The sequence below is a fragment of the Leiobunum rupestre genome, chromosome 1 (genome assembly GCF_980474605.1).
Source record: "Leiobunum rupestre chromosome 1, qqLeiRupe1.1.hap1, whole genome shotgun sequence".
Lineage (NCBI taxonomy): Eukaryota > Metazoa > Arthropoda > Arachnida > Opiliones > Sclerosomatidae > Leiobunum > Leiobunum rupestre.
This window is the reverse complement of record NC_143384.1, coordinates 46,306,052-46,326,770: the sequence shown is the minus strand read 5'-3', so window position 1 is coordinate 46,326,770 and position 20,719 is coordinate 46,306,052. Positions and strand designations below refer to the sequence as shown.

General features: G+C 33.1%; 1 protein-coding gene across 3 annotated transcripts in view; it reads left to right on the top strand.

Moving 5' to 3' along the window:
• The window catches only part of Nup75 (nuclear pore complex protein Nup75), a 29,970-nt gene extending 9,374 nt beyond the window's left edge, over positions 1 to 20,596 (top strand). The window contains exons 1-19 of one of the 3 annotated variants that reach the window (XM_090180368.1): positions 3,481 to 3,538; positions 5,077 to 5,179; positions 5,954 to 6,058; positions 6,535 to 6,610; positions 8,320 to 8,390; positions 8,452 to 8,495; positions 9,274 to 9,343; positions 9,695 to 9,816; positions 9,886 to 10,134; positions 10,237 to 10,274; positions 10,641 to 10,734; positions 10,790 to 10,977; positions 11,038 to 11,103; positions 13,636 to 13,686; positions 14,626 to 14,726; positions 17,068 to 17,185; positions 19,223 to 19,423; positions 19,947 to 20,094; positions 20,433 to 20,596. In XM_090180368.1, the coding sequence (XP_090036494.1) occupies positions 3,518 to 3,538; positions 5,077 to 5,179; positions 5,954 to 6,058; positions 6,535 to 6,610; positions 8,320 to 8,390; positions 8,452 to 8,495; positions 9,274 to 9,343; positions 9,695 to 9,816; positions 9,886 to 10,134; positions 10,237 to 10,274; positions 10,641 to 10,734; positions 10,790 to 10,977; positions 11,038 to 11,103; positions 13,636 to 13,686; positions 14,626 to 14,726; positions 17,068 to 17,185; positions 19,223 to 19,423; positions 19,947 to 20,094; positions 20,433 to 20,522 (1,956 nt within the window). In that variant the 5' untranslated portion in view covers positions 3,481 to 3,517 and the 3' untranslated portion in view covers positions 20,523 to 20,596. Of the gene's footprint in view, positions 1 to 3,480; positions 3,539 to 5,076; positions 5,180 to 5,953; positions 6,059 to 6,534; positions 6,611 to 8,319; positions 8,391 to 8,451; positions 8,496 to 9,273; positions 9,344 to 9,694; positions 9,817 to 9,885; positions 10,135 to 10,236; positions 10,275 to 10,640; positions 10,735 to 10,789; positions 10,978 to 11,037; positions 11,104 to 13,635; positions 13,687 to 14,625; positions 14,727 to 17,067; positions 17,186 to 19,197; positions 19,424 to 19,946; positions 20,095 to 20,432 lie in introns of those variants that run through there. The other 2 variants (XM_090180367.1, XM_090180369.1) reach the window with 2 other exon arrangements.
• Positions 20,597 to 20,719: the final 123 nt, after the last annotated feature.

Sequence of the window (20,719 nt, the reverse complement as noted above, 5' to 3'; positions counted from 1 at the left end):
GCCGAAGGGCGAGGATCTGTATGGTTAGAGGTCCATTATGAAGATAAGATTAATTATATGCATTTGAGAAATGTAATACATACACCCTCTATGAGAAAAAACTTATTGTCCGGACGATGTATGGATAACGCCGGTTGGAAGGGTATATTTGAACAATCAAAGTTAGTGGGTTATTTTCCCCAAGGTCATGTGGCATTTGAGGCCAAATTGAAAGATAATTTTTATGTCATTGACACAAAAGTGTTGGTCGAAGGCCCACCAGAAACAGAGGCTTATAACTCATCATATAACGTTAGAGACACTCTTCGGCCTATTGAGCTCTGGCACGCCCATTTAGGACACGTGAATGAGTATGATCTAAAATATATGGCAAACAACAGCATGCTACAAGGACTTGATCCTATTAAGGGAGAACTCCAGACCTGTATTCCCTGTAAGATTGCCAAAAGTACTAAAACACCGCATAAAAGTTTGGATAATATACGAAGTCAGACGTTATTGGAATTAGTTCATGCTGATGTCTGGGGTCCGTCTCCCGTTACATCCCTAGGAGGAGCTTGCTATTATCTAGCATTGGTGGATGATTATAGTAGATTTATTAAAATATACATATTGGCCAAGAAAAGTGACGTTTTTGCTTGTTTCGAGAATTATAAAGCCGAGGTGGAAAAACAAACAGGGACCACAATAAAAGCCCTCCGTACAGATAATGGTTTGGAGTTTTGCGCCGAGTACCTAGAGAAGTATTGCCGTAGAGAGGGTATTAGGCATGAAAAAACTAATGTATATTCACCCGCCATGAATGGTGTTGCGGAACGAATAAATCGTACGTTGATGGATATGGTCAGGGCTATCCTGGAGGATTCTAAGTTACCTACTAAGTTATGGGCTGAGCTAGTCACAACATCAGCTTACATTAAAAACCATCTGAAGCATTCTAAACTCGGTAATTCCACCCCATTAGAACTCTGGTGTGGTAACGAACCTAGTGCCCGACACCTTAAAAGGATTGGTTGTCTGACGTTCATGCACATCCCCAAACAAAAGCGTAAAAGCAAATTGCAACAGAGAGCGAAACAAGGTGTATTGGTGGGATATGCACTACATACTAAAGGATATAGAATATGGTTTCCTAATGACAATCACGTACTAGAGAATAAACATGTCTCATTTGACGAAAATATATTGGGTGTAGAGAAATGTAACATAAAGAGAGGAGAGGAATTTTTCCAGTGGCCCTGTATCACCGATCCAGAAATAGTTCGTACTGATGAGGAACAAACGACTTCTACCAACCCAGAAGAACAAACAGGTGATGAACCATTAGTCCCGGAGGCGACCATCAAAGAAATCAAAGAACAATTGCCAGAAAATAAGACACTGCCTGCAGATTGGAGCTATGAGGTCGTCACACGACAAAAGGGCGCTACTGCGGGTGCGATTGATATTTATTACAGGAATCCAGAAGGCAAACGGCTTCGTTCCAAAAATGAGGTGATGGCGTACTTACAGAGCAAGGGACTAACACATGACATCACATTGTTTGACTTCTCGAAGAAGAACTACGAATCTCCATCATCCAGTACATCAAATTTAGCTTCATTACCGGAAATAATGGATTCACCAGCAGCACTATTTGCCGATGTGATTATCCCACAAACTTATGATGAAGCTATGTCCTCACCGGAGAAGGTGAAATGGGAAGAGGCCATGGCGGATGAGTATCAAACTCTCAATAGTCGACAAGTTATGGAGACTGTATCACTACCCCAGAACAAGAAGATTGTCGGATGCCGTTGTGTATTTGCGGTGAAGAAGAATAGTGAAGGGACCATTATCCGTTACCGATCTCGTCTGGTAGCGCAAGGTTATAATCAAGTGGAAGGTCTGGACTACGATGATTCTTTCTCACCCGTAGTCAACTTTAGTTTGATTCGATTTTTTGTAGCCTTGTTTGTTGTGCAACTTGGTTGGGTGCACTCATTGCTAGATGTTAAGAATGCTTATCTCTATGGCGAATTGGACCGCGATATTTACATGAGACAAATTCCTGGTTTCGTAACTCATGATCCGACTATTTATTGCTTGAAGATCAAGAAAGCTCTGTATGGCCTGCCTCAAAGCGGAAGGCAGTGGTTTATTGAATTGGATCGTACTTTTAAGCAACTTGGATTCGAGAAGGTACTTGGTACCAATTGCGTGTATTGCATTCCAGGACGAGCGATAATCCTCGTTTATGTTGACGATATACCGATTATAGCAAAGAATACCGAAATCCTGGAAGATATAAAAGACAAAATCGCCAAGGTGTATGAAGTTAAATGTATGGGTCCAATTAAAACGCTTCTAGGCGTGGATTTCGCCACCCAGAGTGATGATATAGTTTAAAACTGAACCAAACAAGGTATATCAAGCAGGTTGCTGTACGATTCAATATCAAGGCGGACGAACCAGTTAGTCTCCCAATGAGCCCAAATATCATTTTAACTAGAGAAGATTGTCCAAAGACCCCAGGGGAAGTTGACACCAAGGAATACCAGGCACTAATAGGCTGTCTCCTCTTTCTCGCTCAGAGGACTAGACCAGATATTATATTTACAGTCATTGCACTATCCCAGTTTAATAATAATCCTGGTATAGTTCATTGGAACAGACTACGACAAATTATGCGATACGTTCTTACGACTGCAAGTTACGGGCTTATATATCGACGACAACAACAAGAAATAAAGATAGTTATGTATTCCGACTCTGATTGGAGTTCCGATCGCGATACCAGACGATCGACAAGTGGTTACGTTCTTTTTATTGGGTACTGCCCAGTAGCATGGAAGTCACTAAAACAAAAATCAGTGTCTCTTTCCACTATGGAAGCCGAATACGTTGCCCTCTCTGAATCAGTCAAAGAACTTATGTGGCTTACACAGATAATCAACGAACTAAACCATTTTGCACTTAATTTACCAAAGCCGGAATTGTGCTGTGATAACCAATCAGCAATCTTTTATAGTCAAAATAGTGTGGAAAAACATAAATCGAAACATATAGATATTAGATATCATTTTGTACGAGAAAAGTTAGCAGAAGGACTCTTCACTCTCAAATATGTCCAATCAAAAAATAACGTTGCTGATATCTTTACAAAAGTGTTATGTAAAACTAACTTCATTAATTGTGTTAAATTATTAAACTTACAAGAAGATGGACTGTCATAAGAAGTATGTCAAAGAAGGGAGAGAGTTGTTGGGTAACTTTGCCATAGCCAATATGTAGTGCATGTTGTGTGTAATACTTGGTAGTTGAAACTATGTGCATTTTTGTCATGGTTTTTATCAGGTCTGGCAAACCTGCATACATTCAGTTTTTCAGCCAGTCTAAAGCCAGCCACCATAGGTGTAACATGTTCACTCATTAATTACTAATAAATTAATTCAGTTTACTTTATTTGGTTTGTTGTCATTTCCATATTACCACAGAACAGTAATGTTGAAGATAGAAAATACATGTTGTGACACTGATGTTGAGAGACAGCGATAAGGTAAAAATCAAATTAGCAATTGCAAAACAAAGGTTTGTTTGATTTGTAGTTAATAATAATCTTGAAAAATAAAAAAATAAATGTTTGTAGGGTATAATGTAAATATTAATATCTCGTAAACGAAAAATATTATATTGAGATTTCAACATTTTCAGATGAATTATAGACGGGGATTTCGAAAAAAGCCTTTACTTTTAACATTTAACCTCGGCCGGTTGATGAATTTGGAAAATGGTCAAATTGAAGAGTGTCCTTCTTCGTTTAGATTTAAAACTTCTATTACAGTTCTCTGGATGTTTACAGATTTTTTTTATAAAGTATAATTATTTTAAATAACTGGTCATAAAACCCGGGAACTCAAAAAAAATAATCAAATTTAAATTGAAAATATATAGGGGGGCCTCAATATCAACTAGTGCCTACCGGGGGAAAAAATCCTGGCGGCGCTACTTTAGACACCCCCATAGTCGTCTTAAGTCATTAGCAAGTTTTACTATCATTCTAGTTGGCTGGGTAACATTGCTTAAGAGAGTGGTAGCAAGCCCTTCATGCCACATGAGCCAAGAGCTTGCTATATTTATTATTACTAGTTCATTTGTTAAGGTGAAACTGAAGAACTTAAGAGAAAACCACTTAAGCTAGTAGGGAGGCAACTTTTAAACTCTATGCAGAAAGGTTTGTTCACAATGCTAGCCACTTTGACACCAAAAATTTGGCTATTATGTGAATAAATTAATGCAAACACTCTGGATATAATAAATTTTGCCCATTCTTGTAGTAACAATTTCATCAAAAAACTAAGTATTAGTTATGTTTTAGTGGAAACTTGAAATGGAAATTTAAATGAATTCTGGGGCACAAAATGATCAGATATAGTTTTACATTAAAATTTATTTCACATTTTGGTGGAATTATGAAACTTCATCAATAATTATGAGCTCATTTGTCCAGAAATATGGGACTTATTTAGCACATGAAGGTCAGATAATAATAATAAAATAATAATCAGCTAGGCTAATACCCAAGTGATTGTGACTCAATTTATTAAGGAATTTCACAGTAAAAAATGAGAAAATTTTAAAAGATCAATGAAAAAAATTGATTTTAAATTAAATAATTACATTTTTTTAGTTAAAAATGGACAACGTGGACTTTTATTGTCTGGCACATTTATTTTCTCATTGCAAGATATGTAGCAGTTGACTTTTATTTCAATGTAAGCTCAGTATCAGTTATAGTAGATAAAATGACAATTTTACACTGTTAGAAGAATTACTGCTATTGTGAAACCAACAAATTAATTTGTAGCTTGCTTAGCACCGTAGCTAAGCCGCGCCTTGAAACGACTGCCAAGACATTAGTTCATGTCACAGATGTGACTGCCATGGCCATATTTATGTCATGGCTGACCTATAAGCATTACCATAGCAATGAACAGAAGCACCCCACCCACAAGCAAGCTACGAATACTATTTTACCAGAAATTTGTACGTTGATATTCATAAAATATAGTTTTTAATTTTCTTTTTATGTTCTAGGAATTACAAGATGAATTAATATCTAAGAAGGGTGTAGCTGTAGAGTTTGGAAGTGGAAATAACTTAATAGCCTACTCTTCCAAAAGAGTAAATAAACACAATGGTAGGTACTGTATTGGAAAGATTGAATGAGTGACTATGTGAATAAACATAGCAACAGTAAAAAAATTTCATTGGTCATAAATTACCTCACAAATTAAAGTAGTACCAAAGTGTACAGTTAATATTTACCAGTATTTAAGTTTAAACTAATGTCGCCACAACTGTACATAATAAAACTTATAATAATAATCATCAGCTAGGCTAATACCCAAGGCACCACCTTAGGCCCAAATCATCTTGCGACTTATTATGCCTTTAAACAGGTGGCGGGGTTACAATGCGTAGGAGGGTGGTAGCAAGCCCTAAATGACACGCGAGCCAGCAGCTTCCTACACTAACTATTAACGTTAACCTGTACAAGTTTTATGGAAGGGGAAACCTAAGAACTCGGGGGAAAATCCCTTAAACCAGTGGGGAGAGAACTTGCAAACTCTATGCAGAAGGAGTAGTTCCGGGTTTTCACCGAGTGCCACAAGTTGGGATCAAACCCGGCTCCTCTTGCTGCAAGGCGAAAGCGCTAACCACTCCGCCACCCCACATAAACATATTTGATTAAATGGAAATCTATTAAATTATAAACTTACATAGAAATTCAACTGTCAATTTGTATATTTGAACAAATTATTGATGTGTCTGTTTAAGTATGGTGTTTTAAATAAATATCTGACATTTAAGATCAGTAAGAACTGTTTGTTAACGCAAATTTGTTAATCTTAATCCTTTTGAAACTTGTACAGTCCTGAATGAAAATAAAATTCATATTTATCTTTTAAAGATACAGATAGAGTGATTTTGCAAGCGCCAACAGTTCTGCATGACATCCAATGGAATCAAATGTTGCACAATACTTCAACAAGAAAATTAGTTAATGAATCTCAGAGTATGTTAATTTTTTCTTTTAAGCTACTATTTTGTACAGTGGCATAGCCAGAAATCCTTTGAGGGAGGGCTTTAAACTATGTAAAATACCTAAGGGGGTTGGGAAGGTGGAGGAATTTTAGTACAGCCAAAGCTACACCCAAGTGAGAGGGTTATCACTGAAACCCTCCCTTTGTCTACGCCATTGATTTGGACCAGAAAAACAATGTATTTGAGGTTTTTGTTGTGATGTGATAGGTAAATGTGGGGCTCTAGATGCAAACTGTGACTGAAATAAATTTTATACGTACCTATTACCTACCAATTGGTCATAAATAGTTGACTAGGCTAGATAAAATTGAAATTAGTAACCCAAAAAATCAAGATATTGTAGTTAATGAGTAATTGAAATTATCATACAATCATCTGTAAAGGAGGGTTGATGTAGTCTGCGAATTAAATTTCATGAAGCTACTTATGATACATTCTTCTAAATAGGTATTTTTATGACTCTTCAGAAGAAAGTTTCAGATTCTGGCATTGATGATTCCAACGTCAATCAAATAAAAGATGAGTAAGTATATTATTGATTGGTAAGCAAACCTTTAGATCCAAAATGTTGTAAAAATAAAGCATTTAAAACACATTAGAGCCCATACTATTTCTATGGGCTTACACTTATGAAATCAGGGATTCTAAAAGAGGTAACTCTGTTTGTTTTTGAAAACCTAAAATGTAAATTTTAAACAACCTCGACCCCTTGGGTCAAAATGTGTTCAGATACTTAATAAATCTAAGGTGATAAAAATTTTTGATCAGGGTTAAACTTTGCTAGATAGATCAGGTTGTGTACTGTGTTGTATACAGGGTGTTTCAAAAGGTTTTGCAAAAAATTTAAGGAGTTGTAGGGGGTAAGTTGAGAAGTATGCCTGTTTTTTTCCAATTTTCCTTCAAATTGTGGCCTACTAGCCCCTGGGAGTAGGCTGCTACAAGCAGGCATACTTCTCAACTCACCCCCTACAACTCCTTACAATTTTTGCATAACCTTTTGAAACACCCTGTATATTGGGACTGTGAAATTAAAAATTATATCAGAATAGTAAGTAGGTCTATACAGCCTGGAAGGACAAAAGGAGGACCTACTAGAAAAAAGTGGTAAATTTATAGTATCTTAATTGAGAAAATGTAACTTCATTATTCATTTATTTTGATAATGAGATTTCTATAACTAAAAATAATACTTGAGAATTCTTAAATTATATTTCTTAAAATGAGTTTTGTACTCACCATTTTAACTGTGTGAGAATTGTTAAATACATTTGAAACTGTAAAATTACCCAAAATTGTTTTATTAAAACGGTTTGAGAAAAAGCACAACTTTCGGCTGAAAACTTGCTCCAGAAAGGAATTAAGTAAAAACTATTGAAGAATGTTCATCAAAGGTTATGTGTATTCTTTGTGATAATTTAATAAGCTTGAAAATTGAGAGAGTAAAAGCCCATCTAACAAAACACACATTACAAGCAGTCTAAGATATTAAAGTTTAACAAGTTGATTTTAAAGTGGGTTTTTTCTGACTTGGGTTTATTGAGGTGGGTGGATCCAAAAAAACCCACTGGGTTTTTGAGTCGGATTTTTTGTATTTGAACCCTGTATTAAAAACATTTCAAAACTGTCATGATTTTCGGTACTTTTTTTAAATAAATCTATTTAAAAAGAAGATAAAGAATTAGTATGTACCAAAAAATTAAATCAGAAACCAAATTTAAATCCAGGCATTCAATTTAAATAAGACTGATTGTCAATTATTTTGTATTTAATTTAATCTGGTGAAAAAAATTAATAATAATAATCAGCTAGGCTAATACCCAAGGCACCACCTTAGGCCCAAGTCATCTAGTGACTTATAATCCCTTAAACAGGTGGCTGGGTTAAAATGCGTTTGGAGGGTGGTGGCAAGCCCTTCTTGCCACTCATGCCAACAGCTCCCTACACTAACTAATACCGTTAACCTTAACTAGTTTTATGGAAGGGGAAAAACCCCTTAAACCAGTGGGGAGAGAACTTGCAAACTCAACACAGAAGGAGTTGTTCCGAGTTTATATTAATAATAGTGTTGCGATGTTATTCAGTATTCAATTGTATACAGCTGATAACAGAAGGCTTGTTACTTCCGAAGCATAAGAAAACCCTGACAGTTTTTAATAAAACAATTTTGTGAATTTTAAAATTATTTAAGTTTTGTACTACCAATAATTCAAATGATAATAAATTTTTTCCTAGAGTTTTATTTACTAGCCACAAGTATCGGTCAATTTTAAGCGCATGCATGTTTAATTTGCAGAAAAGTGCAGGTACATCATTTATTTTTTTTTAATATGAAATACCAAAATTTATGTAATCTTTGCTCTTTAGAGAATATTTCTGTGGAATCAGTGAAAGAAGATATAATAGCGCAAGTATGAATGTTAAATAAATATAGTTAAATGAAAGTTTGTCAGAATGCCCCAAATTTTAAAATTTTATTGTTTAGGATTATTTTTAAACCCATTTCTTGTATGAATTTAATGCCACTTATAACAAATTTTCAACATTTTCATGCCTTTTTAAAATAAGACCACACTTATTCACTACCTTTAAGGGGCTCCAAATTTCGGTGGCAAAAAAAAAGAAAATTGAGCATGCTTTTCCTTCCCCCAACCCCTCACTCAGCCTTGGCAGAGGCGGGCAGAGTTAACCGTAAATTTCGCACTTTACTGACTTTACACACATTTTGCCACCGAACTTTGGAGCCCCTTTTAAGGCCCACAGAATTGTTTGAAAAATTCTGGATTAATTTCAGGTAGCTCCTCCCCTTCGAAATACATTGAAATCAATGGTTTAAAAATATCATTTGGTTTAATTAAATTCCTATTTAAATAACTGATTTAAACTAAATTGATTTAAATAAACGAAACATATGCCTTTAGTATTTACTGTTATTTAAACTTATTAATTTGTTGAAATTCATTTGTTAATTTATGAAAGCAATGCTTAAAATCAGAAAAAATTCAATTCCCTAAATTCTATTCTGTGATGGTAAATGATATTCTGATTTAATCCTATTTTCATTGTGCTATTGATGGTGAAACATACATTTGTGAACATGTACAGTTTAATATGGCATATCTCATGACCTTTTTTACTTAAGGTCTATCTTCCTTATAGACTGTAGTTTGAAACACGTTTATTTTCTAGAGTGAACTCTTTTATACCATTGAACTTATATGGAATTTATGTGAAGTACTGTTTATTGACATTCCACCCGGTAAGTATAATTTTTTTTTCTAAAGCCATTGAATTTCTTATTAACATAAAAAGTGAAATAAGTACCAAAAGTGTGCAAGCTCCTATACTTTCCAATGATGAAAATTTACTGAATGCTGCTATCTACACAAAAGGCTAGGCTATGGTGGACGATTTTAACTTCAAATTAATTCAAGTTTTGTATTCAATTGGGTCTAAAAAAATCAATAAGCCTGCTAGCCCGCTCCAGTGCTTAGTTCTCTCCAAACTTTTACTTCGCGTGAAATATTCATTTAAGAAATGATTACATGGACACACTTTTGGTAATTATGTAACTTTTGTTAAAATAAATATTTAAAAAAATAATTTTTAGGTGGCCTTGTTCTTAATGGGCTTTTGGAATGGGTCAGATGGCATTCAAATGAAGGTGATAAAAAAGCGAATGAAGCTCTAGAGTTTGGAACCCCTGAGAACCACCCTTCGTATTGGATAGCTGTTAGTAAATTTGGTACTTAATTCAACATATTGATTTTTTATGGGAATTGTTAAATATATCCACTATAGATATATTGCTATACTTTAATTGGGATGATTGAAAGTGCAAGAAAACTACTAAAAATTCATAGTGATGCTGGTCGTGAAGATTTTTTGAGTTTAGATGAATTGCTTCGAAAAATGCCCCTTTTTCAGTCGGCTGGTTCACAGTCTGTAGGAGAATTTAATTTAAGATGGAGATTCTGGCAAGATGAATGCAATCGAAGATGGAAAAATGGAGAATTCTCTTCAACCGAGAATTTGGAAAAAATATGCCAGGTAGAAATCATTTTAATTTATTGGTTTCTGAAACCTCAATAATACAGTTATAATTTAGTTTGACTCTACTTAATAATAACAGTATCTATTAACATTTTATAGATATTATGTGGAGATAAAGAAATCTTACATGAATTAAGGCAAATACTTTGAAATAATTATTGTTTTTATTACTTGCTCCCTATAAGTTACACTCTACTATAGAACTAATGTAATCAGGAATTACCATTTCTATATGAGACCAAAATATTAACTAGCTTCACCGTCTGTCTTTGCCTGAGTTATGAAGTGGTTTATTATAGGGTTAGTTGTAAAACATCGATCTTGTTGACAGTTTGCTGGAATTGTAGTACTGTAACTTGCGTTGTTTTTAATATAATAAAAATATTACAAGCAGTATAGGTAGTTTTTGAAGAAGTCACAATGTATGGTAGATTCAAACTTATAAGGAGCTAGTAAATTACAAACTGGTATTGTTGGCTGTAACATAGATTTAATTCCTTTAGTGACTGTTGTGATTCGTGGTATTTTCTGATGGTTTCTCAGTTGCTATACACTGACCCTTGCGTGAAAGCTTATAATTTACAGAATATTGCGAAGGTTTGTAATAAGTTATTGCATTCTAAAACAACTTTTAATTCTGTTGTTACCTTAGGATTGTTTTGAAATATTTGGTGGTTCAGGAAATATGCAGGAAGTGGATTACATTATATTAGCAGCGATGGAGTTTGATATAACTAAAGTGTTACAAGAACTTTGTTTGTTTCCTGATGGATGGTGGTTTGTGTCTCATTTGGTTGATCTTTTCCATCATAGTGGCCAATTACATATTCAGGAAATATGGTATTCTTTTGTTTTAATAATATTAATTAGGTTGTTAATTCTTTTTTCCTTTTATTTCAGTTATTCTTCCAATATGAGAGAATTCCTTTTAACAAACTATGTTTCAAGTCTAATGTCCCATCAAAGGTAAAAGTTCAAATGATATTGGCATCATTTAGTTTTAAATTCTTTTAAATGGAATCAATAACTTTGAGGTGAATTGAGTATCGAAAAAAATAATCCAGAGTTAAATTTAAGTTTGAATAGGCCTTTCTATAAAGTAACATTTGCCTTCTTGGTTAGATCGGCTGTCCCAAGGCAAAACCTTGTAAACGCCACTAAAGTGAAATCGAGGTATTTAAGTTTTGCTGTTTCTGCCTAAACTTTTCTTAAAATAATGCACGCGGATCAAGTGAATGTTTCATAAGTATTTGTGAATTGAGCTAAACCTAATTTCGTTGTAAAAAAAAGCAAATTTCTAATTTAAAATAATTTATTTCATAAATTTGTTTTACCGTGGGAATATCAATATATTTAAAAAAAAATTCCCCACAGTAAAATCAAATGTGGTTTTACGCATTTCTGAGAATGTGAATCCCGTTGTAAAACCTTTCATTTTTCTGAACTTCCCAGAAAATGGTAAAACCAATTGTAAATTGGTTTTGTTGTAAATGTAAGTATAAATTATAGGCAATTTCACATATGTAAAAATATTTTTATTTATCTTTTACATTTTCAAATTAATTATTTAAATTTAAAAGCAAAATATCATGACCTGTTATTATAAACAGCTAAAATTAACTGAAAAATAACTGGATTTGGTAACTTATATAATATTTAAATATTATAACATCTGAAAATATGAATCTTAATATAATAAGCCTTTTCAGTTTATGTAGAGCCACGTAGCGGTCAACGTGGGAAGCTCATAAACTGCTTTATATTCGTCTGCTAAGTAGACGCTTGGTTGTTTAAAATGGGAAATCGTGAATGTCCAGGAGTTTGAGCTTCCCGCTTTGACCGTTGCATAGCTCTACGTAAACTGAAAAGGCTAATTCTTTTCTTTAAATGTAATATGTGTCATTATGACTAATTTAACAAAATAATATGAAAAATTTGAATTAGAAACGACAAGTTTCTACAGTAATATAAACAGTAAAAAATGTGGGTTTTTAAACTTCGGCACAGTGATGTCTTAATAAATCGTCTGACAACTTGGATTCTGGCAATGAAAGCCAAAACTGCAGTTTTAGCTTTCATTGCCAGAATCCAAGTTGTCAGACGATTTATTAAGACATCACTGTGCCGAAGTTTAAAAACCCACATTTTTTACTGTTTATATGCTTTTTATATTCTGGCATTTTTGCCCCAAGATTGGTCAAGATCTTTTCTTTCTTCTTTGAGTTTATACCTCTTTTTTACACTTAGGATAAAAACTAGGATCAAATTTCTTTTGAAGAAATGAAATATCTCGACTTTCCGAGTCAAGATTTTTACTCTTAGGGTGTATTTTTACGTATTACAGTTCCTGGCAACTGAGATTCATTTTGGTGTGGTTGTGTATTTACGGATAAATGTGAAATTTGATAATTATCTCGTGATAAACTCTCAGTAGATTCTAGTAAAAAGTCCGGTGATTTCGTAACTTCCAGAGTGTCCGTAATGTCAATAGCGACTGGTGATTGATCGTGAGAAGAAAACATTGTTTTTAGTTATTAGTGTTTTCAAAGTCTTTAAATGATTGACCACTGATAGCTCCTAAAATGGCAGTCAATTTTCCAACTTCAATGCTATCAGTGTCTGATAAGAGAATTTCCCAAGCTTCAGAAGTAGTACCATTTGATTTCCAAATACCAACTTAAAGTATTTCCTAGACCACTTATTTTTTGGTAAGGGTTTTACCGTAGAATTAAAAGGAACCCATAGTAAAACAAAAAATATATCGTACATAATTGGTTTTGATGTGGTTTTGTTGGGAAAAAGTGTTAATTGAAAAACTGAATATACTTATAACTAGTTGAATTTTTGTTTCCCACTTAAACTTTTAACAAGTGGTATGAAATTATAAAACTTACCCAAAATACTAACAATTTAAAAAAAAAATGGTGTTTACAAGGTTTTGCCATGTGATAGCCGAGATGTATCGGACGCGTAACTCGTGACGTTCTAATATGATAGCCAATAGACGCTAGCATGAACTCTATTTTTGTCTTATTCAACTTGTTACGCTAAAATATGAAAGAGCGCGTGGAAAATTTTGACAAGTTGAACAAGATACGAATTAAAATTCAACGAGTCATCTTTTTTATAGAGATCCAACCTTCAAAACTGAACTGAACTCCTACATATCTCGTGACGAAAGCGATACTTTACAACAAGTTCGGCAAGCGTAATGACTTAATAGAAAGGCTTATTTGGGGAGTAGGCAAAATTATCCTGATATTTTTAAGCAAAATTAATGTAATTCTTTTGTTTTGGAAACCTCACCCCCGGTATGTATTTTTACGGTACGGGGGTATATTAATCCATGTTTTGGAAACCTTTCATACGATTAAAAAATTCAATTCAATTGAAATTCTTTCAAAAGAGAATTGTTTTTAGCACACTTTTGGTTAGAAATGGCATGTGCGTTAAATGGGACAATATTTAATTATCTTAATCAGCACAATTTTTTTACAGTTTGTGGGAGGTTGGTGCTGCCTATCTAGATCATTGTCCAACGTATGGCAGGTTTGTTTTTTAATAAAGACATAAATTAATTTAAGTTATTTTAAATGTTCACTTTTAAGCCCGTCTTTTTAAGGTCAAAACTTTTATAAATACAGGTAAATTAAGCATGTGTATATTTCTGTTAGATGCCTGCACACCCTTAGATAAATAGTTAAATTTACAGTAATGGATTGGGATTTTCCCGTACCATGATATCTGAATGTATTTCATTTGGAAATTTATAAATAAGGTTGAACAACAAAAATATAGAGGCTTGATCTAAATTTCTTAATTTATTTAATTTTGTGGCTGGTTCTGTTACTGGATAATGAATAGTTTGGTAAAATATATGGGTATTATTGCAACTTTGTGGGTCTCATCTAATTCCTCAAAAGTTAAGGTCATTTTTCATTTCACTTGATTTTTATAAAATATACATTGGTGGTCAGACGTGCTTTTGGGGTCATGTTATGTTTTAGTTGTGATATTGTTTGTTTCCAATTAAATTCAATCCCTTTATCTTTTATCCATAATTTTTGGGATGGTGTTATCTTTGATTTTCCTTACGAAAAAATTAGTTGGATTTTAGTTTGTATTTAGTTGGCATACACATGTTAGTTGATATTAAGTTGGTTTAAAGTAGGCTCAAGTTGTCAGCATATTTTAATAAACAGGTTAAAGAGGTAATAAGTTGGTAGGAAAATACTTTTTTCTTTAAGTTGGTAATTAGTTGGTTTTTAGTAGGTTTTTAGTTAATATTTAGTTGGCATTTATCTCAAATACAAACTTAAAACCAACTTTAAGTAGTTCCTAGACAACTTTTTTTTTGGTAAAGATTAGGTGATTTTTTTAAGACTGCGTTTGAATAGATATTGAATTATTTTTCTGCTACACTCAATTTTTGAGATAAAATACCACCAATATTTCAATTTGACTTATAATAAAAAAATTTTTTGCCAGGCAACTATTAGAAACATACTTAGAGAGAATTCCATTGGACACAGAAGCAAAGGCCTGGAAAATAATTCATGTTGCTGAAAAGAGAGAAATGAACTCATTAAGTATTAATTTTTGTTACTGAAATTCATAAACTTGAACCAAATTTAATCCCCTTTTGTATTTCTTTTTGTAAATATGTGTTCTAAGGCAGTTCTATCTTGGCTTTTTCCCAATGGGCCTTAGCTCTCTATCAAGTTGTTAATTAATAATTAGGTAAATAGAAGTTGGAGCAGTGGAATGCATCCTTTGGCGTTCCTGTAATTAATTAAACAGTTGTCAAAGAATTGTGATAAACACTAATACAGCTAATAATATTATTTTATTTTTAGACATGGAAGTATTAGTTTATTTTTTATTGATTTTGGTTGTATCGTTATCATGAACAAGACATTTTTGTATTTGTTCATAACTACTTATAGTTAGCACTTTGACCTCGCAGCTTGTGACACTTGAAGAAAACTCATAACCACTACCTTCTGCGTTGAGTTCACAAGTTCTCTCCTCACTTATTAAAGGGGTTTTCTCCCTAGTTGTTCTTGTCACCACCATCAAAATCATTGTAAATGGCTTTCATTTAATGAGTCTGACAAAAAATAAATTTGCCTGTTGACTTATTTTTATGACATCACTACTATTGGCCATCATTTCACTTTTTTTATGCCAGCTGAAAAAAACAACAATTTGCTAGCTGATAAGCTTTATCTTAAAAAAAATATCTTTAGGTAAATAAACATATTCCTGATCAATACACCGACAGATTCTGAAGAAAACACTTAGCTAATGACAAAATCGCAAGAAGTTCCCGTATACTGAGACTGATACTGAAAAAAGAGGACATGCGTGACAAAGGATTGGGAATTTTCTAAAATTTTTGTGTAAGTCTGATGCTGTTCAATTCATTAAAAATGAAAGTTCTTGGATTCTACGTGTACAAATACGGCAGAAAATGCAGACCATCTATCTATTTACTCTGTAGTAATGGTGAACACACACATTCAGTTAGATTCCATGGGATTTCCCAAACTAGAAAAGAAACGATTGAGGGTCTATTCCATGTTGGAGTTAGAAAACCCAATGCCATATTAAGGGCTATGAAGGAAGAAGTACCAAAAAGTCAACTTTCGAGTTTTTTGACGCAACTAATGAAAATCAACCATGGAAAAAGTACCTTTAGCTATGGAAATTACATGGAATTTTGTGTAAGACTTACTTCCTTACCTGAGAGCATAGATCAGAGTTTTATTCCAAGTACACATTGATCCAAATTTGAACCTCTGCTACCTTCGTGCATTTCCTCTACCCAAAGACTACTGCAGCTTGCCAATAAAAGCTAACTCATTAACGCCAACACTGCTTACGAACTCATCTGGCAAGGTTTTCCGTTGAGTTTGGTTGGAACTTCCGATAACAACCAAGTCACCCTTATGGATTAACGGTTTGCAAAAATGAATCAACCGTAGACTTTGCCAATTATTTTTCGAGCAATTAAGTCTGGCATTGAAAAGGGAATAGCAGAAGATTTTCACCCAACTTGTTTGATGGCCAATTCCACTGATCAAATACTACATGGATTTTCTGAAATGTTTTCGTCAGAGTTAAATGTTATGTGATTCGAAACATAGACAAGAAGTTAAATGTTCTAAGATGTGAACAAACAGGAAATGAAATACGAGGTGATATAATGGCACTTCCAACTTGTGACAAGTGAAGACATTGATTTATAACTTGTGACGCATTGAAGAAATAATGGCATGGAGATGATGTTGGCTCTTTTAAGGAGTACTTCATTGAAAACTGGGTTGAGAAGGACAACGGTTGGTTCGAGGGAAAGTGGGAAGGAGGCCCAAGCACAATCAATGGTTTATAGGTTACAAACTATGTCCTCAAAGTTGAAGGTCCATTTTGTGAAAGACTTCTTAATAGGCCAGAAACTAAAACGCAAACAACCTGCTCTAGCGAAGAGTGCTTTGTGTATGCAAAATTTGTATTTTTATGAATTTTGTGAAAAAAAAAGCATTTTATATTTATATTGTAAAACCATTTTTTTCGCTGGCACTGAAAATTGACTTGTATGTCAACATTAATTGGATGTCACTTAAAATCCAGTTGTCTAGCAAAATATTTTTTTTTGCAGGTAGGTTAATTATTCCCCATTTTAAACCAGTGATTTAAAGGCACTAAATGTATCTAGCCTAATGGTGGTACCTTGGGTATTAGCTTAGCTGATTATTATTATTAATTACTGCAGTGTTGTGACAATTATAGAAAATATCTCAGAAGGCTAGCATAAAACTGTTAACACTAAGAGATTTCATCCTTTACCATTACTGGACTATAATTGAGTTATGTTATTTTGTGATTAAATAAGCTTATTTTCTATAGATATTCTATTTATTTTACTAGTTTTAAACGTTTGTAAAATGATGGCCCGGAGAGCACAAAGGAATAATCAAATTGGATCTGCTGTTATGTGGGCAGTTAAAGCAAAGGATTCCAGTTTTGCATCATATTTAGCAGATAGGTGGGTATTTTCAGTTATTTTTAAATTTTATATGGTGTGAAACAAGATTTCTTAAATCACTGTTTAAGCATTCATCTTATTTCAATTATGGAAGTTTTGTTTTCTTATGCATAAAACCTAGTATAAATTATGCTTTACACTTCAAAAATTGTTTAAAAAGCCCCTGTGGATAAGATTTATTCCGTGTTTTGGATGAAATGAAATCAAACTTAATCCTTGGATTTATACTTCAAGAGAGTGATAACCCGTACGCCTCCTTGATCAAGTTGATGTCAAAAGTGACATAATTACCAAACGTGTATCAGTTTCAATTGTAAAGATACTGAATGATGCTATCGAAATAGTTCTTGCCACTCTAGTCTTCTGTACTCTGTTCTCACTTAATGGAATATTTTTTTGTATTATATTTAAAAATGTTGGTTGTGTTTCTGTCAAATGGGCAAAAAAACTAAACCTTCTATCCTTCTTAAGTGCTTCCCTAATTCTCGCAGCAGCCACCAAGAGACCAGGGTTGGCAAGAGCCAGCCAGACTGGTTTAAACCACCCTTGTTTAAGTCAGATTTAACCACAGAATAAAATCCACGGTTAAAACCACTTTTTTTTAATTAAAAAAATAGAGAAATTAATTAGAAACATTAAAAAAACTAAAACTTAACCTTCACTTTTTGTCGCAAGTAATGAGAGATAGATATAAGCAATTAGGGGATCTTCGAATTCATTTTGCCCGCGTGAAAATACGCTGCCATAGGTAAATAAGTCGGCTATACCTCACGATGTAACGGTACTGTCACTCGCAAAAACTTAAAAATTTAAATTAGAAATCAAAAAGGCTGGTGTTGAAAAAAACTTTAATAATAGTGTTGAAGTGTAATGAAATTGCTGTTTCACTTTTAAAGGAATGAAGTAAAACAGTTGGTGATACTGAGATGGGTAATTATTTCTGAAATCGACAGGGTATGTTGCTCGATAGTGGCGGATTTCAACCAAACTTTTTTGTGGGTTTATATAGCACTCGTATGGAAATGTATAAAGCACGTGGGCCCTAATTGAAAAATTTCAAAAGTTATGAATTTTTCAAATTTGACTTTTTTTTAATAGATTTTGCGCACTGTCTTCATATTATATTGAATATCTCAATTGGTATTGGTTTTTTAAATACGAAATTTGGTATCCCAGGCTAAAAGGACCATCTAAAGTCGATATTGAGGTCAATTTTTTTATAGATGTTATAGTTTTTGCAATATGAGCTCATTAGGGGGATAGTACTTGATGTTTGATTCAGAAAAAGGGTCAACTGGAAATTCATTAAATATTTTAGCTAAAAGCCTACTTATAGAGAGAAAATATACGTTAAAATAAAATTGATGGTATCTCGATTATTAAGGTCAAAATAATTTTTTTAAATTTTAAGGTTTACTCATTTTCACACAAAATATTGCTAATAAATTAAACACAAGGTAGGACTTATCATTTATTTATACAAAAAGGGTGTGCTCCAAAATTTAATAAAATATTTAATGAATTTCTAGTTGACCCTTTTTCTGAATCAAACATCAAGTACTACCCCCCTAATGAGCTCATATTGCAAAAACTATAACATCTATAAAAAAATTGACCTCAATATTGACTTTAGATGGTCCTTTTAGCCTGGGATACCAAATTTCATATTTAAAAAACCAATACCAATTGAGATATTCAATATAATATGAAGACAGTGCGCAAAATCTATTTAAAAAAGGCAAATTTGAAAAATTCATAACTTTTGAAACTTTTCAATTAGGGCTCGCGTGCTTCATACATTTCCATACGAGTACTATATAAACCCACAAAAAAGTTTGGTTGAAGTCCGCCACTATCGATCAACAAACCCTGTCGATTTCAGAAATAATTACCCTGATATAATAAGTTCATATGTTTAAGGAATTATATACATACTTGTTATAATTTATTTGACATAACTTGCTCTTTTGTGGTTTTCTGCATTGCTATATAAGTTCTATATTTGTATGTAGATTGAATAAAGAGTAAAATATCTAGGTTCTTAGAGGAATATGCTCAAAAAGGTGTATTCTCAAATTTGGATTTGCTGGATACATTAGGAAGCTCTATGCTTGTCAGTGACAGATTGACATTTCTTGGAAAGTACAGGGAGTTTCACAGGGTGTACTCTGAACAAGAGTTCAACACTGCAGCTACTCTACTGGTCTCTTTATTGGCATCAAATCTTGCACCAAAATAGTAAGATACATTATTTAGTATTCAGTAGTGTTACCTTAAGACCTACTTAAAACATCCTTCAGAAACTAGTTTTTCTTCTCATTTAAAATCAGTTTGTTTCAACCAAAAACTCAATAGGCAAGGTTGCCACAGTATCTGGATTTCATAGAATAGGCTGGGTCTAAAAGTCAGGGCATTGTAAGAACAAGCTAGAAGACAAAAATTGTAAATCGGTCAGCGAAAATAATTTAGATGTTCAGGGAGAACCTGGAAAAGTTAAAAAAAATTTAAGCATTACTAAAAATCATCATGCTCGTATTCCCAAAAAAAATTTAAGCACACACTGGTGCTGGAAAAAATTAAACCACTATGCCTGCGGGCCATCTCAAGATAATAATTATCCCTTAGTATAAATAAATACATTCTTGATCCCGAAGACTGGGCCTACTTTTGAAATTCCACCCCTTCATGAAAGACTTGCAGTTTTAAAAACCAAGAATAGGATTAAAATAACTTTGAAAAGTAATTTTTATTATTTTTGTAGCTTCTGGATGACATTATTACTAGATGCCATTCCTCTACTTGAAGCTGAAGATCTAATAATGTCTAGTCAACAAACAAATCAACTTCTTTACTGCTTAGAAGAATTAATTGGAAGTAAATTCTATCATCAAACAAAGGACCAAACTGATGTAACTATAGTTATCATTATATTTAAACCATTAATTGTAAGTGTTTTAAACTTCAGATGGTAAAATTGTACAATTAGTAAACCATTCAGTTATTAAAATTTATGCTACGCTCTCTCTTGGACTAGCATTGGAGTAGTTACCCTTCTTTGTTCATATATGCCATACTTTCAATATAAGCTGGTCCCAGGGGCAACTTACCATAATTAAGTGGTCCCAAAAATTATCTATTTGCACCAAACTAAGCTCAGTTCCCATTGGGTTTTAATTTTTTTTTACTTGCCAATTTGTTTGGATTGTTTTTGTTTTCAAATTAACATTCCTACTATTTTTTTTTATAGAATGAAAACTCCGAGAAGGTATCTTTGCTTAGACTAAGTTTAGCCCGCAATTTAGCTCGAGCATTCATTGAAGAAGGAAGCTTAAACTAAATATTTGTAATCGTCTCTAATAAATTTTATTTCTCATTTTGTACTTTAAAATGGTACTGATCATTGATATTCTGGTAGTTTTAATTTTAAGATTAAAATATTTAAGTGTTGTGGTGTTTATTGAAAGGAAGTACACATGGAAGCTTCATTTAGTGAAAAATTCAAGTTTTTAAAGAAATCCAGCTTAGTTTCAATAA